The 28,000-nt window shown below is 35.8% G+C and overlaps 1 protein-coding gene across 2 annotated transcripts; it reads left to right on the forward strand.

The window, feature by feature from the left end:
* Positions 1-3: 3 nt before the first annotated feature.
* LOC113050463 (caM kinase-like vesicle-associated protein) lies at positions 4-27,997 on the forward strand. 2 transcript variants are annotated; one of them, XM_026213432.1, is made up of 11 exons: positions 4-385; positions 21,643-21,750; positions 21,992-22,123; positions 22,316-22,390; positions 22,966-23,104; positions 23,378-23,498; positions 23,940-24,015; positions 25,186-25,322; positions 25,421-25,499; positions 25,589-25,676; positions 26,062-27,997. In XM_026213432.1, exons 2-11 carry the CDS (start codon positions 21,656-21,658, stop codon positions 26,242-26,244), a joined length of 1,125 nt encoding a protein of 374 aa, XP_026069217.1. In that variant the 5' UTR covers positions 4-385; positions 21,643-21,655; the 3' UTR covers positions 26,245-27,997. The 2 variants fall into 2 exon arrangements, with proteins under 2 accessions (XP_026069217.1, XP_026069218.1); XM_026213433.1 differs by lacking the exon at positions 4-385 and adding an exon at positions 10,317-10,581.
* The last annotated feature ends 3 nt before the right edge of the window (positions 27,998-28,000 follow it).

Below are 28,000 nucleotides of genomic sequence, written 5' to 3' on the forward strand. Positions count from 1 at the left end.
AAATGTCAATGAGAACGTTAAAACTTTACATTAATTTGATAAACAAAGATTAGAGACACATATTCCCAGACACTGTTCAATAACCAGACGGACATTAATAGTTGTGTAAAACCTGACTGAGCAGCAGAATAGAGCAGTTGGAGCTGCAGCAAAAAACTATACTGCACGTCTACCTGAGAGAGAGAGAGAGAGAGAGAGAGCGAGAGAGAGAGAGAGAGAGAGAGAGAGAGAGAGGTGCAGTTTTCTGGGTCGGCAACAGAACGCGCAAATTGAGTGTGGCACGCGGAATATTGGCCAAATTTACTCAAACATCAGGAGACGCTCAAAGGAAAGCGAACGAGAACGGTCGACAACGCCTATTTCTCTGACACGCTCAAATTATCCGGTAAGTCTTCGTGTTTACATTAATTCCACGCAACTGTTGTCGTTGAATGCGTAGATGTGTTTCCCTAATGACTTTACCGAACGCTTTCGTATAGAACGTGTGAGTAATGTTTAACAGACTGGGTTGCTATTTTTTTCTTTCCTTAGCAAATTCACCTGCGACTTTACCATAACTAAAAATAGCGGGTGGCACAAACTCTTTCCACAACTTCAAGACGTTCCGCGCCACAGTAATGCTTGCTTTTACAATTGTATTTACATGTTTGAACTTCCGTCAGGTGAATTTGGTCTGTTAAGTGTAAATAGTATATAAAATATGTTTACATCGAACCCAATAAATTCTTGAACGTTAATTGTAAGTGCAGTAGCTATACTGCAGTCTTGAATTATGTGTGTGGTAGTGGTCAGCCGATGCATGTCATTAGTTAAAACAGGTCAATCCTTGCTGCATACATGACATGGATGCTCACAGACCTGGTTATTAGATATGAAAATTATTTTGTTTTATTTTTTGCAGTCTATGACATCATGTACCACCAGCCCAATGCTGTCACCTAATGACATCTTAAGGGTTTTGTTTCAGCATGTGCAACTGTTTTATTTTGTATAACCAAAACATTGATATAATATTATAAAATTTATGTTTATCAGATTTAAGTGGTTTATAAATCTAATACTTGTACCTAAATTGTCCAAATTAGAGTCTGATACAAAGAGTGCTGCTGTTACAACCTAGCACATGGTAGGTTCCAACACTAATTATATATATAAAAAATAACCAGACCTTTTTGTGCTCTACTTTTACTTTGTTTTAATCTGACTTACTTCATCATAAAGGTATAAGGTCGTCATGATATTTAGGTAAGCAAATAGGAAACATTTTTATAATATAGATCAAATACTAGCAGCAACTCTAAAAACATAACAGACAGTGCATGTCTATATATGTAGCTATGTGTGTGCACCCATTATGCATTTTCATGCAGTCTGAAATGGAACACACAGAATGGAAGGTGTTACAACCCTCCCTGTCTTGTCAAGCTTGATCATTTTTTTTAAACATGTAGATGAAACACTCATTTAGATGTTACCTACTAAACTACTTGAACATGACCACAAATCTAATAGAAGACTTCAGATGCAAATTATTATTATTTTTATTTTTTGAGGCTTTTTATTTTTTGTTATTTCACTTTAATGGCATAGAAAAGGACCTATACATTTTCATTAAAAGTAAAAAAAATTGCTGAACCTAAACATAGGAGCCTGATAAAAATGGTAATTTTAGATGAAAATTTCAGACGACACTTAGATGCTTTTGCATATGAAGTCTTCTATTATAAACCAGGTATATTTTCTTGGTTGTGCTGTAACCAAATAGAAATAGAAACTTGAGGAATTGATACACGCTTTCATGTGATTGGATTCAAATGTATATTTTATGACTTAAAAAATTGCATGTAATGCATTTTTTCCTGTTTGTTTTGAGATCACATCAAAGTTTTAGTGAAAAGGCAGTCCTCATCTCTGCCGAACAGCAGCGTTGAAGGTAGGGCTGCATGATTAATCGAACGGGATCTCGATTTTCATTCGCAAGTCAGTAAAGCCGGTTCTGTGATTAGCAGTAAATCTCCATCACCTGCTTTCAGGTGGAGCAGCATTTACTACACAGAGCCGTAGTTCTCTAACTAGCTATGCAAAACCGTGGTCATAATCGCAGACGATATAATTTTAGAATTGTGAAATCGACTAAATCATTCGCGATAATGACAGCTGTTTGCGTATCTTCTCAGTGAACTACGGTTTTGTTTAGTGAATGCTGTTCCATCTGAGAGCAAGTGAAAATACCACATTTAATAACGTTTTAACTCCAAATTCACTTCATAACATCAGTTAAGTGTTTAAAATAAATCCATCTGTGAGATGATGTGGCTTCTTAAACAGAGTAATTAAGACACACTATTTCTCTAAGCAGTGATAAAGGCTATGTCGATTAGCATTTCATTATAGATATACTGTATAATGATGAAAATTTTAATAATAAGAACTCAGATAAACCAAATATTGCTATAGTTGTGTGTTTATTAGTCACGTTGAATCAATGAAATCAGTTAAATCTTCTGTTTATTCAGCTGCATTTCTTGGATTTCTTCTTCGGGGCATATTTGTATTTTCCGCGCGAGAGCATCCTCTGGCCTTTGGATGGAGATTTACTGCTGATCACAGAACCTTGCTGCACTGAAAGATATGCATGACAATCGCTGCTTCGGCTCAATCGTGATTTATTCCCTTTGTGGTTTAAATTTGATTAATTGTGCAGCCCTAGTTGATGTGTTGTGCCCAATTCTGACCCCCACCACATTATTACCCCCCTGGTATTGGTAGATTTAGGAGTAGGTGTGGGAAAGGGGTTGGGATTAGGCAATCAGGTAGCGACTTGAATGAAGGGTGTAATATTTTGGCAGGAGGTCAGTTCCAGTTGTGGCAGAGATCGAAAATGACAGAGATGTTTGAAGTTAAAAGCATAAAGCAACATCGTCCACAACTTCTATTTCGTGCATAAGGAGACGTCTGCTCTGCTCTCTATAGCTTTCGTGAAATAATGTCATACAACGATCGATCAGCACAGTGCTAACAGCCAAAACCTGGATATTTTAGGCAATATAGATATCCTGGCAAGGGTGTGACCCATAAAAAAGGGCCTGTATGGTCACACTAACTATATTGCATATTAATATTTTTTACTTAACCTGTAGATAAGAAAAAATGCAAGTAGCTATATATAAAATTCAACATCTCCTATATTAGACTAATTGGAAGTTGGACTAATTGCATGTTAATAATGAAGAAAAACAGACTGGATGTGTGCAAGACATATGATAACATTTATGGGATGCATTGAGGAGGAGCCCAAACTACACTCAAGGGTCAAGTGTTGCTGACATAATTATGGTACGCGATATTGGCACGGAATATGCATGTTAAACAATTATTTGTGACTGTATAGTTCTCAAGTTGGAAAATAAGTTTTGTTCCCACTTTAAGTGAACCTTAGTTCCCAGGACATCTACAGGATGGATTAAAATTCTGATGTTGGAGGGGAGACATAAGTACATAACTGACTGAAATGTTAAGGTGTTTAAAAAAGTAAACCCTTAGTCATACCTTCATTGCATTTTAAAAAATAATTTAGATTTTCTTTGAATTTAAATTTTTCTTAAATGGTTAGTTCACACAAAAATCTAAATTATGTCATTAATAACTCACCCTCATGTCGTTCCAAACCCGTGAGACCTCCGTTTATCTTCTAACACAGTTTAAGTTATTTTAGACTTAGTCCGAGAGCTCTCAGTCCCTCCATTGAAACTGTGTACGGTATACTGTCCATGTCCAGAAAGGTAATAAAAACATCATCAAAGTAGTCCATGTGACATTAGAGGGTCAGTTAGAAACATATAAACATTTTAAAACATCAAAAATACATTTTGGTCCAAAAATAGCAAAAACTATAACTTTTATTCAGCATTGTCTTCTCTTCCGAGTCTGTAGTGAGATATTTCAAAACACTGCAGTTTATTGATATCCGGTTCGCGAACGAATCATTCGATGTTACCGGATCTTCTTGAACCAGTTCACCAAATCAAACTGAATCGTTTTAAACGGTTCGCGTCTCCATTACGCATTAATCCACAAATTACTCAAGCTGTTAACTTTTTTAATGTGGCTGACACTCCCTCTGAGTTCAAACAAACCAATATCCCGGAGTAATGCATATATTTTGATTCAAGCCTTCATTTTACCCGCGCTCATAACACTAGCACGGAATCAGTTCAGAATCCACCAAAAAAAAAACTGTTTGGTTCAGACACTCTGTGTGTCATTCTGCTTCACGCTGAATCACACAACACATGCACAGTATCATCAGCTCCTCAGTTCTCGAATCAGACGCGTCTGACAGAAACGGTTCTTGACTCGAGAACAAGTTAATCACTCATTCGTTATCTGGCTCGGCTCAGTGTTCATCTTCAGTTCTCTCTTAACAGCAGTTCAGTCAGTGTACTGTTTGAGTAAATGAATTATTCCGGGAGATTGTTTTATTTTAACTCCGAGGGAGTGTCAGCCACATTAAAAAAGTTAACAGCTTAAAGGGGGGGTGAAATGCTCGTTTTCACTCAATATCCTGTTAATCTTGAGTACCTATAGAGTAGTACTGCATCCTTCATAACTCCAAAAAGTCTTTATTTTATTACATTTATAAGAGAAAGATAGTCTGTACCGTTTTTTTCTGGAAAAACACGAGCGCCTAGAGGCGTGACGTGTGGGTGGAGCTAAAGAATCACGAGCGCGAGTAGGCTTTTGCGTTGAGAGCGTTTGGAAGCTGTGACACCGATCCAGAGGCTGAAATTTAACAAGAGCAGCATCAGCAAAGGCGTCTCTATGTGGTATGTACTGAAACTGTATATATTTGCTTAGCGCTTTTGGAAAATGACTAAGTTCCACTTTATGTCGTCTTTTTTTTTTTTTTTTTTTTTTTTTTTTTAAGCTGTACATGTGGAAAGTGCAGTTTGATGACAACATCGCATGTTGTTTACTTGATGTCCGTACGTGCCGATAGCTAAGTTAACAACACAGAGATATTTGAAGCAGTTTTACTCACCGCATGCGGTTCCAACACACGATCGTGACCCTTTTTCGTTGCGACTGCATTATCCTTAAGAAATAAACGATGTGCAAATCCGGCGTCAAACTGGGCCTTGTTTGTAAAACAAGCATCTTTGAAATGCAGGGAACAAACACGAACACTTGCACAACTCCATTGATGCTCTGTAAAAATAAACTCCATCCACTGGTCCCTTAATGCTGTTTTTCTTTTGGTAATCTGTGCAGGGTTGTCTTGACCTGGCAACCAAAAACACACTTCTTTTGTGACTTTTCGCGACGCTCTCGCTCTGATCAGTGAATGCCTGTGCTCTCAGTGTTGTGCTATACGGGAGCGCGCGCTCTTCCGGCAGAAGTGCCTTAGGACCCATATAAGGAAATTCCGCTCCATTTAACGTCACACAGACCCATACTCGAAAAAAACTTTCCGAAACTTGTGACAAACCAGAAGAGGTTTTTTTGGAAAAAAAAAACTTCTTCAAACGTACAACTTAATTTTTGAAACTTTGTCCATGTTTAGCATGGGAATCCAACTCTTTAACAGTGTAAAAAACTCAGTATGCATGAAATAGCAATTCACCCCCCCTTTAAGTCATTTGTGGATAAATGCTTATTGGAGACGCGAACCGTTTAAAACGATTCAGTTCGATTTGGTGAACTGGTTCAAGAAGATCCGGTTACATCTTTTTTTTTTAAGGTTTTCTTACATTTCTGGACATGGACAGTATACCATGCACAAAGTTTCAATGGAGGGACTGAGAGCTCTCGGACTAATTCTAAAATATCTTAAACTGTGTTCCGAAGATGAACAGAGGTCTCACGGGTTTGGAACGACATGAGGGCGAGTCATTAATGACATAATTTTGATTTTTGGGTGAACTAACCCTTTAAGTGATTTTATTTATTTATTGTCTGGAGCCCTGCACCACACACACACACAAACACGTGTTTGCAATTATAATAATAACTGTTTTGCACTTTTCCTATAGACTTCAAGTACATAATTGTCAACATTTTTATGTTTTCAAGGTTTTTTGTTCTGTGGTAATTGAGCTAAACTTGTTTTTAACCTATGGTTTTCCTTTAAATGCTCTCAACCTGTAATTTAGTGGTCACAGTATTGTTTGAGAGGCCATTATTTCTTATGTAACAGTCAATGATTGTTGTGCTAGTTTATAACAACACATTTTGTTGTCTAGTTTTTGCATTCTATGTTATTTTTTACTCATGAAAGAGAAAAAAAATGTCAGATTTGGCCAGTTTGTAATGTGTGTCCACCTCTTAATTTAGTTTTAATTAACTTCCCATTGTGTTTAAAGGAGTTCATCTACTTTTTTACAGTTGTTGATGATGTTATGGCATCAGGACAAAATATAACAGAACTGACCATGCTCTCTAGGGCTCCCATAGAAGACGAGCACAAAGAAGCTCGGACACTGTGTTTGTGTCAGTGTCTCTACAGTATGTACAGTATGTGTGAATTCAACCTACGGGCTAAAACACCACCCACCACCTCTGTTCAAAACACCATGCTGTTCTCCAGAGCTGTTAGCAGGGCCCATCATCCCTTTATATAACATAACACCTGGCCCACCTCCACGCACAGCCAACACCAGCACTGCACCAGAGGTGATTAACAAGAGCACCACCCCCGTCTCCCCCACTGCAGATTTCCTAAAACTAAATCAAAACAATGCACTTCTGTGATGGCTGACCACTGGCTCCAGTAGTTGGAGGTGTCAGATCTAGCCAGATCTTTCTATTATTACTCAACAACCTGTTGATCAGGTGTGGTTCAGATGGAGGCTACCGTACTTATAAAAATATAACCAAACCAATTTTAATCCAGTGGTTAGCTGCTAAGAGGTCCTTTCACTTAGCTCTTTTCCACTATTCAAGTGACTATTGCGGAAATATTAGTGTCACAGTTTTGGCTATTTCTGAGAAAGTTTATATATATGAAATACTATAATATAAATATTAGAATATAAATATAATAATATTATAAAAAATATTATGGATGCATTGAGTTAATCAAAAATGACAAGAAAGACATTTATAATTTTATAAAAGATTTCTAATTCAAATAAATGCTGTTCCTCGAAGAACCTTGAATGCTATTCAGTGGTATTCAATAAAGAATCCTGAAAAAAAATCCTTTCACAAAAATCTATTTATAATATTAAGAAATTTTTCTGAAGCACAAAATCAGCATATTAGAATGGTTTCTGAAGCAGAAGAGGCTTTTTTTTCTCCAAAAACATAAAACTCACACATTTTCAGTATGTATATTCATGTGCAATTTTGTGGAAAACAGAAAAATAATTGTTGAGCTGTAGCCTTTTTACAAGGTCTATGTGCATTGAATTTATTTCATACACGAGTTTCACAATTTGAGTTGAATTACTGAAATAAATTAAGTTTTTTCCATAACATTCTAATTTATTGAGATGCACCTGTTCGTGTGTGCGCGTGTGTGTGTGTGTGTGTATATATATATATATATATATATATATATATATATATATATATATATATATAGACATAACATATTATTTAAGAAAAATATGTTGCTTATGTTGTTGTTGTTATATGTTACAGTTGCTTCAATGTATTTAGGGGTGTGGTCCTGGTCAAGACAATCTCCTGAGCTCCAAACTGAATGGGAAAGAAAGCTGATTTAAGAAATTTTGAGCGTGGCATGGTTGTTGGTGCCAGACAGGTCGGTCTGAGTATTTCACAATCTGCTCAGTTACTGGGATTTTCACACGCAACCATTTCTAGGGTTTACAAAGAATGGTGTGAAAAGGGAAAAACATCCAGTATGCAGCAGTCCTGTGGGTGAAAATGTCTTGTTGATGCTAGAGGTCAGAGGAGAATGGGCCGACTGATTCAAGCTGATAGAAGAGCAACTTTGACTGAAATAACCACTGGTTACAACCGAGGTATGCAGCAAAGCATTTGTGAAGCCACAACACGCACAACCTTGAGGCGGATGGGCTACAACAGCAGAAAACCCCACCGGATACCACTCATCTCCACTACAAATAGGAAAAAGCTACAGTTTGCACAAGCTCACCAAAATTGGACAGTTGAAGAGTGGAAAAATGTTGCCTGGTCTGATGAGTCTCGATTTCTGTTGAGACATTATATATATATATATATATATATATATATATATTTTATTTATTTATAATATATATGGATATATGTATAAGTAAGTGCTTAACACTATTGCAGTAGCTGGGAGAGACAACTTTCATCATGGCAAAAACGTTACTGAGATGCTGCCTGCATGTGGTTGACATTACGAGATCTTGTCTTTTTTATTTCGGTCTAAATAGAAACATCCAGTTGACACAAAATTCCCTGGAGTTGCTTCTGAGCATATAAAATAAGAGGACGAGTATCACTATGGCTGTGGTTGTGTGTGAATGAGAGAAGCAGAGAGGCAAATAGAGAGAGATTGGAGTAAAAATTACAGAAGACAAATAATAGGACTGTATCTACAGTGTCTTGAGTTTTATGACGGGCCTTGTTTAATAAAAGCATCAAACGTGACACATGCCCTCATGACCTAGATTGATGCCCCTGGAGTGTCTCAGTCTGTCCTGTATCCTGACAGAAAAGACACTTATTTAGAAACTGATAACTTTATTTAACATGAATATGACATGCAGTTAACTGGTGCAAGTTTGTTTAAACTTAAACATTAAATGTTGGACTGTCAGTTTTACATTTACATAATATTTTGTATGAAATAAAAAACTATATAGCAAATACAGTAACTTTTATTTCACAGTATAACTCTGCTTCAGAGAGATACGGTCTGTCTGATGTCAGATATGAAGGGGAATGTAAAATGAAGATGTTATTTAATATTTCACCCACCCACTTATTTAACATAGTCAACATGTCCATCATCATCTGGGGATGCATTAGTCCATGCAGGTATAATGGAGCCGGACTCTGGTTAGTGGATTTGAGTCATTAGCTTCACAAGTTCTAGGGACATGAAAGCACAACAGCTGCGTAATACTTCCCGTAACAGTAGATAAGAGTTCTTTGAAAGTCCATTTATTTTTAGTATTAATATTAGCTTGAGTGCAATTTAATTATATGTTCAGTAGGATTTAATTTATCATAATATCTTTCTTTTTTTTATGTCGTGTTGTGGTCTTCATCCAGTCGAGAAAATTGATTCTCTATCTTTGTAAACCAGGTCTGATATTTGTTTTTAATTAGGATTTTGGCTTCAATTGTGTCTTATTGTGTTTTGGATTCAGATTTATAGCTGCTTGAAAACAAGGGTTTGGTATTGTTTTGTATTGTGGAAAGCTTGGAGGGAATATCTTTTATTATATTACCAGCAGGAGTTATTGCTTGCTGCTAACATACCCATCACCGATTCCCAAAACTAGCTCTAACTCAGAAAGAGAACATCCTGATGTAAGACTTCCAAGTAAGAGCTAGAAAATGTGAGACTTCTCTTGAGAAATGTTGTTTTGGTTTTTTCACTACAAGCTAATACTTGAAAAGTAAAATAAATAAAATAGAGCAACATCTTTGCTTTTATAGTCTCTTGGAATCCAGAAGCTATTGCTTTTCCCTCTTTTTTTTTTTTTTTTTTTTGTTGTTGCCTGGGAAACAGTGTTATCATGAGGCGGGTGCTTGTTGTTAAGTGATCCACCCTCAATGTTTTTCGGTGGAAGCATGCCCAGAACAGCCAGGAAATGAAGTTAACTGAGCAGTTCTCTTTGTTCAGTGCCATGGCATATCTCATTTCTCTCATGTCTGTGACGAACATTTTCTGAAAATTATGTGATGCATAGAACTTTCTAAAAAATCAAATATCTTTATTTTACTACTGATGAGGCAATTCCTGATTAATAAGCATTCATTCATTCATTCATTCATTTAGGCTTTACACTGACAAATGCAATATTCAAAAACTATGCCAACACTAAAACTGAAGAAAATGGCTGTAAATATGAGCACAGCTGAGCGAAACCCTTCTTTCGCAAGACACGTCATAATCAAAGAAACTTGATTTCTGTCATAATAACTCAGTTTTGACAGAAGCTGCAATTTGATTTGCACTGCAGATCAGTACAGAGGTATTTCTCATACAATCTCAAAAGTCTGGAATTTGGATAATGAAAGTTTTGTTCATATTCCCGGAACACTTAAGAGAGAGATTTACATGAGTCCTTAAATGTCGAAGTGTTCACTTGCATTGTGCAGTGCTGCGCAATGATCAGCTCCCCTCCTCTTGAATCCACCAGCCCAACTACTGCTGGCTTTACTCTGAAGCAGCCGCATTATACTGTACCACTGCATTTATGTATGATTGTAACCAAGGCAACAAACAACATAAGGAACAGAATGGACAGATTAACCGACAGGGTGTGAAGCGAATCTAGGGTTCTTAATACGCACATAATTCGTCCAATTAGCCATTCCTCAGAGACACAACGCAAGTCTTTTTGGGAAGGTTCTGACTGCAGCTGCTTGTGGTGTTGTGGAGGTATTAGACGGGTAAGATAAAATGCACTGCCCTCTTTGAAGCATGTATTGTGCTCTTTTATGTTGTCCATTGCGTCTCAGGAATGTTTTCATGCACACTCCATATTTACACTACAAAATTACATTTTTGCATTTTAATGTGGATAAAATGTCTTTATTTTTTGTATAATGATTTCCAGCATTATCATTTGTGTCAGAATTCTCCTTATGTGTGCGTCTTGGTGCTGTACTAAGCCATCTGGCACCAACTGTTTCACCACAGCTTGATAAGATTCACCCTTTGAAGAGACCTATAAATCCTGCTGTCTGTTAGGCCTGTGATGGCCTTCTACAGACTTCTATCTCAAAAAATGTGGTGTGTTGCATTATTTAATAGTTGAACGTAAAATATGAGATGTTTTTTGCAGGTTATTAGAAATTCTGTTCAGAGGAGCTTGTGTCCCTTTGATTTTAAAAGTGTCTTCCATGAAGAATGTTATTTTGTTTGATAATTACTTTAGGTTATGTTTAGAGATGCACCAGTCAACTGGCCAGGGACCAGAATTGTGCCCATTTCTTACTCCCTGCCAGATTATTACCCCATAATATCGGAAATAGACCAAATATGAGCATAGTGGGAAATTACATCTGTTTTGTTGTAAACAGCAGCTGATTTCTACCTCTTTCCAGTCACAGAGCACTTTATTTTGGGATTTGTTTAAATGAGGGAAAATCTTTAACTTAGTCCAGATTGGGGGAATTGTAATTAATTTTATTATGCAAAAAACAAATACAAAATAAAAAGTTGCATCAAAATTTGCATAGATTTTTGTTTGTATATGCTGTCAATTTTAAAAAAATTAGAGTCAGCAAAAATCTGTATGTGGGCAGGGCACACTTACAAAAAAATCGGAGTCTGCCAAGAAAATTGCAGTCAGTGCATCTCTAGTTATGCTATCGATATACTTGGCAGAAAATATATTCATATTTAAAATTTGGTCACTTCAGTTGAGTCACATCTTCCTTAAAATATTTGCTTTAAGCATAATTTACTCACTTTCAGGTTGCTTAATACTTTTTCTTCCTTGAAACGTGAGGAGATTTTATTATTGAAATCTCAAAGCTACTGTCCATTAGATGAAACTGCATGGTCACCAGCTGTCAATTTCAGCTGTTTCTGGGTTTTTGGTGTAGAAGTTAATAAAAATATAATTATTATATGGGATATTTTTTTTTTATGTTTACTTTGAATCACAAATCAAAAATTTGCTCAGAAACACAGATGTCTCAAGGCAGAGATAAAGCTGCATTTTTAGCAGGTTCACTTTGAGAATTAAAAGTCTTCATAGAAAAAGTAATACATGAAAACGAATAAGTGGAATAACTCATTTTCTTGGAAATAAATTTTTCATCTCACTGGACCGATGGTTAATTGTGGAGGAGTGACAGATCAAAGACATTAACTAAAACCTTGCTTTGACTTTTTAAAGAGAGGCTATTTTTCCTTTTTTTTTTTTTTTTTTTTTTTTTTTTTAACAGTTCAAATTTTGTATGTATTACACTTTTTTGACAAACTTTCAGAAATGGACAAAAAAAAAAGAAAATACTAACATTCCTGTGAATGAGTTCTGTGCACTTAATGTATAGTATAGCCAGGGGTCATTTAGGGTTTATGAAATTTAATTTCTCCTCCTGATTTATGTAAATCACTGGGGTATTCATCTAATGTATGGCCACAATTGAGTGCAATATCTCATAAAGATTGTAAGCTTAAAGTCTTAAAAAGTCCTCGTCATCTTCTTAGCCCTGAAGATGGGTTAGTTTAACAATTGGACTCTGGAAAGCACAACAATAGCATTAGTAAGCCTACATCTGACTCTCAGATAAATTTTAATATTAGATGGCTTTTTTTAAATATTAAATTCTTCATCCAAATTTGAAAAAGTGAAGTTAACAGATTTCTAAAACTACTTGAAACAGAGGGGTAAAAATAAAATAGTTAAAAATAGTTTTCTAGGCCATTTAAATGGGTGTATAAATCATTTTCTTTTAGATGCAGAAGCTGCATTTAGGTTGCAGTTTTATCTCTTTTAAAGCATCTGGATGTCTCAGGCAATAAACATGACAAATGTGCCCTTGATTAAAAGTTTAATACATATTTAGTCACCTTGCAGTTTTGTGTTATATGGTCGGCTGCACATGCAGGGCTGACTGTACATCATTACTCAATAAATATCTGGACATGTAATACTGACTTGAGTTAAATTTGTTATATATAATTTATAAACTTCAACTAAGACAAAAAGGCAAATGCAGTGTAAAATACAATTAGCATAGCAACAAGAAAAACTCCTTAGAAGAAGTGCTTAGTGGTCATTTTCACTACAATTGATAAATGAGATGTGAGATGGTGCCATGATTGGCCAATCAGAATCAGGTATTTCAGAGACCTATGTAAAGAAAGAAAAGTGTTTATTATGTCCATGATTATGCATAATCATCTTTTGTTGTGTGTTTGGGGACAACTCCCTTGTTTTTAAGCCTCAGCATTCATGGCCAGAGTACATTTACAACCAACAGCCTGATGCTATGATTGTGCCAAATGAGAGACACAACAACATGATGCACCATCAATTAGATTACTAAGTACCCATTTCTAAAAATAAATTCATCCATATGAATGTGTTTTCATATATGTCTGTCTCTGTTTGTTGACTCACAGCTAATTGATGCTATGTTTCTTCATTTGTTTGATTGCTGCAAGAGAGCATACTTTTTAGCTAAGAAGAGAATAAAACACACTTGTAATGGCTGATGGAGGCTTGATGGTCAATTTAGTCTACGCTCAAATGGAACTTTGTTAACTGAATATAGACAGATACATAATGGAATTTCAGGACAAGCTGTAACAAGGTTGTTATAAGACATTGATGTCTATCAATGACATCTTTCTACAGGCAAATCTGCCTGTTTTTAAACTTCTATTGCTTTTATTTTTATTTTTGTGCATGTTTACTAATGTTTTTATTATTATTATTATTATTATTATTTAAACTGGTCAGAGGACATTTTTTATTGCTGAAATGTTACATTTGTATAGTTTAAGAGACTTAATTCTTAGTTATATTTGTTTTGATAATGCTAGATAGGTAAATATAATGTACTTCTAGAAATTCTAACTTTAATGTCTTGGCAATTCTGAGCACAGTTTGAAACAATGTTGGTCTTTTTCTCAAGAGAAATGGATTTGCTGAGACAAAAGTCTCCATTTGATCTCTATTTAATATAATTGCTGTCCAGAGCAGATGTAATTTGTGTTTTATCTTTCTGATAAGTGCTTCCAACTCACTGGTAAAACAATAATACAGTTAAACAGTCCTGGCAAACTGATGACCTCTCACGATTGAATAAAAAAAAATCATTATTTGTTTCAAACAATGCTGGTCCTCTTGTAACACTTCCAAAATCTTATTTGATGTTAAGCTCAGTTGGCTGCCTTAGTTATGTACACTTTATGGCTTTGCAGAATGCCTTATAGTAAAAGCTGAGTGACCACAAATGTAGACATGACTGGCAGCTATGCAGAGAGAGAGCCAAACAATGCCTAAGGCTTCAAACTGAATGTTCAGCGTTACAGAGCACAGACAGCTTCCACAGTGAAGAGAAACATGCATGCACACAATTATTGAAGCTGGATTGCGTAATTTATCAGAATCAAGGTAAAGGGGTTATATTTTGTCTTTTGCTTTCTAAAGCCCAAATAGGCACAGATGACCCCCTAATCCTCAGAAGATTTAGATGAGCGTGTAAAAGCTAAACGGCTAAAAAAAATAATAATAATAATTTACAAATTTGTTCAACAGAAATTTGCTTAACAAGGGGAAAAGGTTTCCTTGGTGTCCTCATTTCTGGCCTTTTCCTGACTTCTGCTGGAAAAGAAAAAGTGCAGCTGCCACTGAGAGAATATGGTCCAAATTATTCTTTCATATCTTTATTGTCATACCTAATGGATTCTGTTTTATTACTTGTGATGATTGCATTTTTGCATGCAACTTAGATGTGATGAGACCCTTTCTGGGAAAATAAAGAAACCTTACAAATGAAATCTCTTAATATCTCAGTTGTTTTTCCCTACACAACAGTTAGTTTAAAATGGAGAGTAAATGGAGACTTAAAATTGTAAAAGCCAGTGTTATGTGGGGGGGGGTCGGGATGAACTCAGTAGCAGACGGGAAGACAAGATTTATTAACACAAAAGGGGAAAACAAAACCCACGAGGGGGAAAACACTGACTAGAGTAGACACTAAGTAACTTAAGACACGATAAACAAAGACTCGAAACACAAGAAGACTAACTACAAATAAACTATAACAGGTCTCACAACGTCTTCTTCCAAGGGCAACACCGAGTAACAATATATCACAATGTGGAACAATCACAATGAGGAACAATGAACCGACAAAAGACAGAGCACACTAGGGGATCTAAATAGGGGAACTAATTAAGACACAACAGGTGGCACAGATAAGGCAATCACGACAAGACTAGGATAACAAGGGGGGCGGGGCAAGGGGACGAGACAACACAAGCACATGGCCCAAAGACAAGGCCATGTGCTTGTACACAAAACACGGGTCTGTCATGATCCTGCCTCAAGACTAGAGAAAAGTCAGGACATGAAGGCAGAATAATGACAGCCAGAGATTTCAGTGAACTCTAAGATTTTTTTAAATGAATTGTTCCAAGATTATCTTAGTTACACTTTTCAAATTAATTTTATAGCTTGTTACGAATGAGGTCAAATCTCTACTCAAAGAGTATTTAAAAAAATAAAAAAAAATAAACAGGGAGCCAATCAAAAGACTCCCTGGAGTCCCTGCTCTCACACCCAAGGTTTCAAAATACCAAAAACACTCTTAAAAGTGAAAAAGTTAATTTATTAAACAGAAGTAGATAAGGAGCAACATAAGCTTCAAAAGGGGGGAAAGCCAAAACAAATAACAAAACAGAGCTAACTCATTTTGAGGTACTAACCTAGACTTAAAATAAATGAAAAAAGTACAAAAGCTTCCCTCCCTAATTATCATAACCAAGAGAAAACAAATAATAAATTAAAAAGGCACCCACCTCCCTACCATGTTCCAATTAGATAAGGATCAGGATTAAACAAAAAGAATCATAACTTAGCAAAAGATAGTGGTTTACATCAAATTTCTCATAGCAATCATTTAACAAACACGATGGGTATGGAGTGAGTTTTGGTTCTTTATTACATGCGAGAAAATAAAAGATCTGAGAGAAAAAAAAAAGTTTGAGAGAAAAAGTTATCACACTGATAGCAAAAAAACATTTCATGAGAGAAAAAAGAATATTTGAGAGAAAAAGTTTTCATGCCAATAGCAAAAAATAATAATATTTGAGACTAAAAAAAGTTTTGAGAGAAAGTATTTTCTCATAGAACATAAAAAAATATACATTTGAAATTTTAAAAATTATTTCTGAGAAAAAAATCTCTCTCAAAATACTTTGAAAAAAACTCTCAAATATATATTTTTTGCTATCAGTGTGAAAATATTTTCTCAAAAAAAAAAAAAATGTTTTCTCTCGAAACGCTTTTCTTTGCTCTTGATGCAATTTCTTGCTCTCGTGTCAGGATTTTGCTTTCACTGTGAGAATTGTGTCATGGGCGGGGCCACGTTCCTATTGGCCAGTCGGGTGAGCATCGTCTTGTCTTGGGAGTCGAACTGAATCATTACACCATTGTTCGGTTCACCTGCATAGAGGCCGCCTCTGCCTTATTGCTAGTTAAGTTGAGCACGGACACTCCAATGTTTGGGCAAGATGATGACACAGGGCTGGCTGAGCAAGTTCAGTATCACTGAAGATTAAACATTAAAAAATAGCACTCATATTCATGAATGAATGTGTATTATATTATTTGCTTGCTAATCGCTAGTAAAGCTAACCAGCCATCATGCTAGGTAAACTTGCAAACTCACCTGGTTTTTACTATGTTTAAATCAAATGCCAAATTAATGTTTTGATTTAGATAGTTTCACGCCTTATTTAGTGAGTAGTGAGCAGTGATTGATATACCGTTTGAAAGTGTCCCACCTAGTTTTGTTTAAAATAGTCTTTGTATGGTTGTTGCACTAAATGCTTAGCTACACTGCATGTATAGCTCACAAACTCAGCTACACGGGCTTATTCTAAATATTTTTTACCATCTAGCCGAGGTCTAGAGCTGACAAGGTAAATTGCAGGTCTAGGACTAACTCTTACATTAGCAACCCACAAATATGTTTGTGCCTGTACTGTCATGGTAATTATTTTTTCTTTTAAATCTTTCAAACGGTATGTCACTCATTGTCTAACGTTAGCTAGTTGTAGGGTTGCCACCTTCCATGCATACTAACGTTAGTTGAAAGTTGTACGGGAGGTTGTAAGAACAAGCAGTTACTCTTCAGGTGCTTTGAGGCTAGCAAGTGCAAAGGTAGAAACTAGCTCACTACTCACTAAATAAGGCGTGAAACTATCTAAATCAAAACATTAATTTGGCATTTGATTTAAACATAGTTTAAACCAGGTGCGTTTGCAAGTTTACCTAGCATGATGGCTGGTTAGCTTTACTAGCGATTAGCAAGCAAATAATATAATACACGTTCATTCATGAATATGAGTGCTATTTTTTAATGTTTAATCTTCAGTGATACTGAACTTGCTCAGCCAGCTGTGTGTCATCATCTTACCCAAACATTGGAGTGTCTGTGCTCACTGCTCAACTTAACTAGCAATAAGGCAGAGGCGGCATCTATGCAGGTGAACCGAACAATGGTGTAATGATTCAGTTCGACTCCCAAGACAAGACGATGCTCACCCGACTGGCCAATAGGAACGTGGCCCCGCCCATGACACAATTCTCACAGTGAAAGCAAAATCCTGACACGAGAGCAAGAAATTGCATCAAGAGCAAAGAAAAGCGTTTCGAGAGAAAACATTTTTTTTTTTTTTTTTTGAGAAAATATTTTCACACTGATAGCAAAAAATATATATTTGAGAGTTTTTTTCAAAGTATTTTGAGAGAGATTTTTTTCTCAGAAATAATTTTAAAAATTTCAAATGTATATTTTTTTATGTTCTATGAGAAAATACTTTCTCTCAAAACTTTTTTTAGTCTCAAATATTATTATTTTTTGCTATTGGCATGAAAACTTTTTCTCTCAAATATTCTTTTTTCTCTCATGAAATGTTTTTTTGCTATCAGTGTGATAACTTTTTCTCTCAAACTTTTTTTTTCTCTCAGATCTTTTATTTTCTCGCATGTAATAAAGATACATTTCTAACTCCATAATGGGCACCATGCTACATAAAGAACACATCTGTCTTTCAAACAAGGAAGTCATGAGAGCAGGGAGCCGTAGATCCATGGTGCAGCAGACTTAAATACAGCGCCAATCACTCCAGTAACCAATCAGGTCACTCTTTAACAGCTCCACCTGTGAGTCTAGAGTGAGAGTAACAAAAGAGAAAGAAAGAAAAACACACCAGGAAAACTAGACCACGAATACACATGAACCACACAAAATACTACCGTACACTGCCACGTAAAAAACTCTATACACTTTTTGTTTTTCCTTTAGATAGTTAATATTTAAATTAAATTATGAGTTATGAAAGAACATCCTCTGGTAAAATAAATACTCCTCTCTGTGCTTTTTTGCAATGTGGTAAGTTTACACACAAACAAAAATGTCCTGCATTAATGTAACTGAGCTTTTGATCGTACACTTTTGTAGATTAATAGACCTTGGTCAGATTCGATGCCATATTGAATTTTAGAGATGCATCGTCCATCAATCGGAACCAACTAGTTTTTGCTCAATAACCTGCGATTGGCAAACTGCTGTTTGTTTTATTTTGCACACAAAATTCATTGCAATCATTTCCCAAAATGTAATTTGTGTAGAAACAGGACATTAGCAGTGGCCAGAGAAAAACTGCTGAAGATGAGAAAATACTGTACCAGACAATGCAAAGCTCGCTATTCACTATATGTGAAATATTGGAATTAGATTCGAAATATTGATTTAGGGATGCAGGGTTTATATGTATCTGTGAAAGGTGCACTAAGTTAGTCTTACCAAACAATGTTGATATTTGAAAGCACCAAAACATACACGCCCATACCCCAACAGGACCTCTCTCCTATTTTGATAACCCCGCCCTACATGTATGTAGACAACCCTGGCAGCGACAATGGCAGAGTCTGCAATGCCTGCATCCCGCAACATATTCAAGCAAAAGCCACCACACATTAGTTGTGTGAAACAAAGACAATCAATGTTACTCACCAATCAAGAAGAAACAGATCAAACTCGGCGTCCAATTCCAGTCCTTCCCTCTCCTTGAGTTTTCTCCACCGTTGGAAAACTGCTCCAATATTTACTGGAGATTGTCCTACCTTTTGCCTGATTGTAACCCCTTTTTTAATGTTTTGTTCCTCCACAATAACCATCCTGTGCATTCACTGAGCACTCTCTTCTCCCTATCATTAGACACAGCCCTCACTGCTTATTTGCAGCAAATGTGGTCAACACTGTGGTCACAATTTTTCAAATAATGTTTAGTGCATCAACTCCATATAATATGAAGTAGTGTTTATAAGCACAGCAATGAAAACGAGGCTGTAAGGGACAAATTAACAGTCTTTACAATGGCACAAACTGTATAAAGGTCCTAAATAACTTAATCTTCACCAACTCACAACTTTCAAAACTGTTTTATAGAATTTATGTCTGCTGAAAGCATTTTTTTCTTTCCAGAAAGATATTTTGGCAGATGAATAATTGGTATGTTGTTAAACAACAGTATAATCCATTAAACGCATTGCACATCCCTTGAAGACCTGTTTATATTCATGGCAAATATTCAATGCCACTACCCTAAAGTCTATAGTTATTTTTAGATGAAACATGGTATACCTGGTTACAGAAAATGCATACTAACAAAGTGAAATAAATAAAAAATCAAAAGCATGCCACAGGCAAATAGAGCTAGTCAACACAGTTAATCAAAACCGCTTATGCAAAATGGTAGCATACACACTAAATAAATAATTCCCAATTTAGTTTTTTAAATATCTCTTTTCACCCAACTGTCTTTAAAGCGCTCCTCTCCCCTCATTAGCGTGCATGTATTGGTCTTGCAAAGCCAATGTCTCCTGCAATCATAGAGGCCAAGGGGAGATTAATTAGAGACCTTGGTGCTCATGTGATGGGCAAAGCAAACAGCCTCTCGCTCAGCCTGTAATTTATGTAATGCCTCCTTTACTGTGGATCAGGAATGGCCTTTTTTGGTCGATACTCTGGCACTGGGTGGTAATGATGCTTCAGTCTGCCCTCCTGCCTTTTCTGGACTATTATGGGAGAGTGGAGAATAGAACATAGGATGTTTTTTTTTTGTACTATAACATCAAACAAAGGGTTTCAGAGTAAGTTCAAGCCTGGCAGAGTTCAGAGGCGTGCAGTGCATGTGAACTGTTGTGCTGGTTTTTGTCTTGATTCTTTGTTCAAGCTGAAAGCCTGAAGCGTTTAGAGACAAAATTCCCGTCACATTATCCGGTCGAGCTTCAGTGTGATTGAGGACTGTCATGGCGTTTGGCAAATTATTGGGTCAGACCCGATTAGCGGTGTAATTGTACTGCAAGCCTGATGTGTAATTGCTTGTTTGTGTGAGGCCTTTTTGTTGTTTGTTTCAGTGTGTAATACTGAGATGGATAATGGCTGTCCTCCCAGCTCTCAAAACAGTAAAGTTACATTTTTAGAAGAATTGGCAACAGTTCTGAGAAGTTTATAGGCTCTTCTGAGAAAATTTAACTTATGGAGTATCACATGACATGCTGCATAAGGGGAATTTAGAGGTCTGCAGGCTTTTGAGCTCTGCGTGTAGTGCATTTAGATTTGAACACTTTGTTCATCTTTGTTTGTTTCATTAGTTTTATAGTCAATTTTAATGTTACATTTTTATTACCAGTTTATTACCAAAGGAATGCCAGCCTTGGAATCCTCCAAAATAAGTACACATTAAATCAAGTACTAACATAAAATGTGTATATATATATATATATATATATATATATATATATATATATATATATATATATATACTGTATATGTGTGTGTGTGTGTGTGTGTGTGTGTGTTTTGGTCAAACTATCCCTTGAAATGTTTTATTTTGATAGGATCCAACGTCACTCTTATTATTTGATACCCTAATGCAATTAATCTGATATCCCTGTCGTCTTTTTATTTATTTATTTTTAGCTTGAGCTCAAACCTTATCTGTCAGAAATAAGCATGATTATTGTATGTTCAAAGAATCTGAATTTTTTTAGAGCTACTTCCTGTCACAAGTGGAAATTGTCACTTTCGGAATAAATTGTAGGCATTACTCATGTGTGATTATGAGAGTGCTGTCTGCCAACCCCCCCCCCCCCCCCCCCCCTTTTCGTTCACTTTTTCTCGCTCTCAGATAAATGAGAATTTATTCCTCCTCTTTGAGTTCTGACTTAGTGAGAAAAGCACAAGGTCGCAGAGCTCACTCGCAGCTCAATAGAAGAAAGAACGAAACAACTGTGTGCATTTTTTAATTGTCAGTGAATGAATATGGAGTGAATGAATATGGAGGCTTCACAGTAAAAGCTCTTCATAATTTATTAAATCCACACCATCATAAACACACACATCAGTGGCTTTTCAAAATATCCACAGTTAAAATGTGCACTTAAAGAGTGGATAGAAGACAAAAAATTCTCTAGCCATCAATGATATTGTTCTTTGAGAGGCTGGTAATTTGCTTGGTAATGTCGAACATGTGGGCTACAGGATGATTAGACTCATGCAGTGTTGATCTGTGTCTCTACATTATATGCTACCTCCTTTAATATATCTGTCAGCAACCGAACGCAAATCCTAAGTTCAGTTGCTTAGAGAATTAAAAGCACCCCTCTCCTCAATAAATGGCATGGTTTGAGATGTCCAAATCATGCATGTCTGTAACATGCCATTAAATAACTTGTTGTTTTTGTTTTCCAGGGCAGGAGCAGCCATGCCATTTGGCTGTTTAACTCTGGGAGAGAAGAAGGACTACAACAGTCCTTCAGAGGTCACTGATAAGTATGACCTGGGACAGGTAGTGAAATCGTGAGTACAAATCTATGGTTTTGTCTACCTCTTGTTTATTGTAATCTTTGTTCAGACTATACGTTTGTGAAACATTCTCCTGTTTAACACTTTTCCAAATTTAATATAGTTTTTTTTTGTTACAAATTTCTCATTTACCCAAAAAATAATAATAAAATTTATTTCTCTAGATTCTGAATCCCAGATTTTCAGTGTTGTCTCAACAGCACTGTATATGTGTTTTTATTGTCTTCAATAACAGGGAGGAGTTTTGTGAAATCTTCAGGGCAAAGGATAAGAACACACTGAAAATGTACACCTGTAAAAAGTTCCTGAAGAAAGATGGAAGAAAAGTACGGAAAGCGGCTAAAAACGAGATCCTCATCCTGAAAATGTACGTTTTACATGCATGCTATTTATATGATCCACATTTTAGTCAAGAAAGGTGCCTGCAGATGGTGCTCAGTGTTGAAATTGGTTTAACACGAGTGGCAGAATGCAGTCAACTCTTTATCATGCAAATTATTTTATTTCCTTTCACAGTGTCACAGTTTCTCTCTTGCTTTCTCTCTGTCTCTCCCTGCAGGGTGAAGCATCATAACATCCTCCAGCTGGTAGATGTCTTTGAGACGAGAAAAGAGTACTTCCTCTTTCTGGAGCTGTACGTTCTTTCAGATTTTTGTGTGTGAGAATGAATAAGAAAGTTCAAGAGTGTGATTGGATACTTTTTGTTTTCGTTACATTTAGATTTTAAAAGCATAACTGAGGCGAAATGAAAAATTCTGTTATTATTTAGTCATGCTCAGGTTGTTCTTTTTTTTCTCAAGATGGATAGGGATGTGGAATATAGAATATACTATTTTCCCTATATTAAAATGTATTTATTTATTTGAGATTGGTGTGTAGTTGGGACAACTTTTTTTTTTTTCATTCTCTTGTACCTTTATCCTGTTACTATTGTGTAAATTCAGTGAACAGATTAAGCAAGTAAAAACATAAAAAAATAATTCAGTGGGGACTAGGGTTTTCAAGCAGCAGATTGTTTAAATGTTGACGAAATGTTTATGATATCTTTACATAAATATGCATTTGCTTCAGTCTGTATCTTGATCACTTTTTTCTATAAACTATAAAGACATCTTTCTAAAATCATCATGTTACAAGGACAAGCTTGATTCTCACATGAATATTTGGTTTGACCATTTTTATTTTTATTTAATTTTTCTTTTACTTCAGAGCCACAGGAAGGGAAGTGTTCGACTGGATCTTAGACCAGGGCTACTACTCGGAACGTGACACCAGCAATGTGATCCGGCAGGTGCTTGAGGCTGTGGCTTACCTGCATTCGCTTCAGATTGTTCACAGAAACCTAAAGGTGACTTGGGCCTTTACTACCATCTAATGGTCACCACATGGTAATGCACCAGAAGGCAGTCTTAGACTCTATTTTCAGCAGACAGAGGTTAATTAGACACCTTAAAGGGTTATTTCATGCCATAAGGAAAATTATTCTATTATAATTGGCATGTCTTGCATCTCTTGTTTTTTTTTTAAACATAATCCTGAACATTTCTGATTGTTTTAAAGTCAAGATGCAAGGTAAAGTTTTTTTAATTGATTGCACTATTATATCTTCTCACCCCGTCAGCTGGAAAATCTGGTCTACTACAACCGTCTGAAGAACTCCAAAATTGTAATCAGCGATTTTCACCTGGCCAAACTGGAAAATGGTCTTATTAAAGAGCCATGTGGCACACCAGAGTACCTTGGTAAGAAAAAGTGTCAAAGCTTTCAGAAGTAACTGCACCCTATGGGAATTATGAATCCTTGTGAATTAGGATTAATCATATAAATATATATGGATATGATTAAAATATATTTAACTTAATAATGAAAAACGAATGTATTTAAGTTACTTAAAAGTAACAACGTATAAATAATAATATAGCCAATGAATTTGGTACACATCATTTGTGATTTTTACTAACAAAAATGTGTAAAATATTTGTGAAATAATGATTGATATTCATTTGGTTTGGTTTAAGGAAAATAGTTAATTAACTTTTTAATTGATGGTCACACCATTTGACATGTTTTGCAAAAATGTATTAAACTAACATGAATACAAAAACGACATGTCCAAGAACACTATAATATAATATAGTGTTTTGCACTATATTATATTACATATTTGTAATTTTCTCTTATAGCTCCAGAGGTGGTTGGCAGACAGAGATATGGCAGACCGGTGGACTGCTGGGCCATCGGGGTGATCATGTACATCCTGTGAGTTCATGTGTCGTTTTTTTTACACATTTCATTCATTGTGTAAGATGGTCCAACGTATTCATTTCATTGTGCTCTTGAACCAGATCTTTATTAGTAGTCTCCATAGATGTCTGTATTGGAGTCACTTGCCTGACCCATCCATGAGGTCATCAGCATACTTTCCATTTCCTGTAGTCACATTGCTTGGTAGCTCATCATTACCACTCTGTAAGTGCACAGTATCTCCTGTATATGTTTCTCTCCTTAACCTCTCCACAACAATCAAATGTTGTTCATATGGTATTGTTGTCATAATTAACCCCTTGTCCTTGGAAATTTTAAAGGGTTAGTCCATCCAAAAATGAAAATTATGTCATTAATAACTCACCCTCATGTCGTTCCAAACCTATAAGACCTCCGTTGATCTTCGGAACACTGTTTAAGATATTTTAGATTTAGTCCGAGAGCTCTGAGTCCCTCCATTGAAACTGTGTGTATGGTATACTGTCCATGTCCAGAAAGGTAAGAAAAACATCATCAAAGTAGTCCATGTGACATCAGAGGGTCAGTTAAAATTTGTTGAAGCATCGGAAATACATTTTGGTCCAAAGATAACAAAAATTACGAATTTATTCAGCATTGCCTTCTCTTCCGGGTCTGTAGTGAGTGCGACTGCTGTGACTGTTGACGTACGATGCTGCTGATGTGATCTTTGTTATTGGGTGCACCAGAAAACACGTCAGCAGTGTCATACGTCAACATTTTGGACCAAAATGTATTTTCAATGCTTCAACAAATTCTAACTGACCCTCTGATGTCACATGGACTACTTTGATGATATTTTTATTACCTTTTTGGACATGGACAGTATAGTGTACACACAGCTTCAATGGAGGGACAGAAAGCTCTCGGACTAAATCTAAAGTATCTTAAACAGTGTTCCGAAGATGAACGGAGGTTTTATGGGTTTGGAACAACATGAGGGTGAGTTATATATGACATAATTTTCATTTTTGAATGAACTAACCCTTTAAGGTTCTGGTCATATGTGTGTTTACAGTGTGTTTGTGTGTTCTACTCACTGCTGTGTGTGTACACTTGGATGGGAGAAATGCAGAGCACAAATTCAGAGTATGGGTCCCCATACATGGCCGCGTATTTTCATTTTTACTTCATAATTTTCAACAGACTGTCAGGAAACCCACCTTTTTATGATGAGACAGAAGATGACGATTATGACAATCATGATAAGAACCTGTTCCGGAAAATTCTGTCTGGAGACTACGAGTTTGACTCACCCTATTGGGACGACATCTCTGACTCAGGTACAATACTCAACTCACTACACTGTAGGTGCGGGTTGGATCTGTGGCACTCTGATCTGATCAAAACACAGACTCAACCTTAAATATCTGCTTTGCAGCAAAAAGCCTAGTTGCATGTTTAATGGAGATAGACCAGGACCAAAGAGTGACCGCACAGGAAGCCATCAATCATGAATGGTAAGGAGCCTTTGTTAGTGCAGAATCAGCATTTTATAACCAATTATATGCCATTTAAAAAAAAAAAAAAACTGCCGTACTTTTTTTAGGATATCTGGAAATGCTGCCTCAGACAAGAACATCAAAGATGGTGTTTGTGCTCAGATCGAGAAAAACTTTGCAAAAGCTAAATGGAAGGTAAGGTTTCAAAAAATTCTAAAATAATGTATCATGGTTTCCACAAAAATATGCAGTATTGATAATAATGAGTAATATTACTTGAGCACCAAATCAGCATATTAGAATGATTTCTGAAGGATTAATTGACACTGAAGCCTATGAATGGCTAATGGAAATCCAGCTTTGACATCATATGAATAAATACAATTTTAAAATATATATTAATATATAAGTTATTTTGAACTGTATTAATATTTCAGAACATTACTGTTATTTCAATAAGTTTATGTACTGAAATGTATTAATTTATTACTCTTTTAAATGACTGTTTTGAGTTAAACGTTTTGTATCAAAACATTATTATAATTTATGTATATATATATATTTTTTTTAAATTATGCAGAAAGCTGTTCGTGTTACCACCATGATGAAGAGACTCAGGGCTCCAGATCAGAGTGACTCTGGAGCCTCTAGTCCTGCAATGGGAGCCTCAGGAGGACCTGTTACCCCCAGCAGCACCCCTGTTCCCCTGGCTGCCACACCAGTGCCTGCCTGCACCACCCTGGTTGGCCAGGATCACCCCTAGGCCCAGACACAAGAGTCCTCGACTCCAATGCGGTGTAATGGAGAGATGTTAACATCCCAGCAGAGTAGTGGGGAGACTAGGGAGGAATAGAATGGCTGATTACATTCAGACAAATATAGTGGAAAATAGAACAGCACCCACACACGACATATAAATTCAGTTCAATTGTTTAATTAAAGTTCAATTGTGCTTAAAAGCTTGATCTCCATTTTACATTTTCATTTGTGCAAAATGCTGTTATCTAGGAAGACTTTAAAATTTAAATCCTAGTCCCATAGTAGTCCATCTGTATTTTCTTAAATAGCTTTATCAAAGAAATATAGTTTGTTACTTCTTAAATAATAATATGTGTTTTAATTTCCATTGTTAATTCAAACAAATTCAAAACTTCCTCTTCAAAACATTGCTACCATCTTTTTAATGGTATTATACAAAATAATATCCAGTACCTGTGTGAAGTTTATTTAGTTCTTATATTTACTTAAAAAAAAAAAGTTTAATTAAAAGTTTATGCAGTTAAATTATTTTCAGTTGTACTTATTACATACCTGAAATTTATAAGTGGAAAACTTATATTTTCTAGACATTTTTTTTTTCAACATTGCAAAGAGCAAATGACCATTTAAACAAAAATGTAGCCTGAAAAGATTAATTTTAGAGCCGTTAAAGAAGATAATTCACCTAAACACAAACAAAATTAAAGCAGCAGAATATTGTGTGTCTGTATAAAAACAATGGTTGGACTTTGATATAAATTTTAATACAGACCTTTATCCAAATGTTTGTTTGATCCAGAAGAGCCCAGCTGCGGTATTAAAAATTCATATCAATATTTCATTGCATAATATTAGCAAACCAGCAACTAAAACTGCTGTTGTATTTCCTTCATGGTCATGTCATTGTTTTTGTCAATACTATCAGTATAAAATTACTTGGTGTTTCTGTACTGCTGAATCATATTTATTTTGCTGTACAATCTTTACAGAAATTATGTAGCTCTTTTTATTCAGTATGCCCTTATATCCGTATTCTATAGAGTACTGCATTTTATATAGAATAGAACTGGTTTCATTGAGTCTGATACTTTGGGGCCTACAGGTTGCCAGAACGTTCTGTAAATGTGCAGTACAAACAAAGCAATATGAATATTGCTGTAATACTGTGAAACTGCTCTACAGATGATAAGGTGTTCCTGCCATATTTCATACAGGTAGCCAAGCAATTTGCTCTTGATGGTTGTTTGTGTACTCCTCTTATAGCTGTATATTATGTTCAGTTATTGTATTTAGCCAAAAATCCAGACCTAATTTTTACTGTCCATGTGGAGAGAGATGAATCAAAATGTCTTTAATCTGCAAATCCTGCTGTAGCTCATGTCCATTATGGCATATTTATTTGTTTATTGTTGTTTTAATTGATTGTCTTTAGCATGATCTCATATTAATTTTTAAGTATTAGCTGAATATTCTCCCCATTGTACATAGCTTCACTGAGTTTTCTCTGTTAGTACTATCTCCTGGAGTGCAAAAGGATCTCTACTGAAAACCAGAATTTTCTCCTCTTTATGACGCACTGACTGTAGGCTCTGTAAACACTGAAATATATTTTCTGAGAAAAGTTTTCACAGAAGACAGAGCAGAAAAATGTTCAGAGTAAAATGTGTGATTCATCATTTTCATGTATCAGATCAGCCTAATGTCTTTGTCACTGTTTGTGGCTTCTGTATTTTGTTACTCGATATGCAGAATAAATGTTT

The sequence above is a fragment of the Carassius auratus genome, chromosome 31 (genome assembly GCF_003368295.1).
Source record: "Carassius auratus strain Wakin chromosome 31, ASM336829v1, whole genome shotgun sequence".
In the NCBI taxonomy this organism is placed as follows: domain Eukaryota; kingdom Metazoa; phylum Chordata; class Actinopteri; order Cypriniformes; family Cyprinidae; genus Carassius; species Carassius auratus.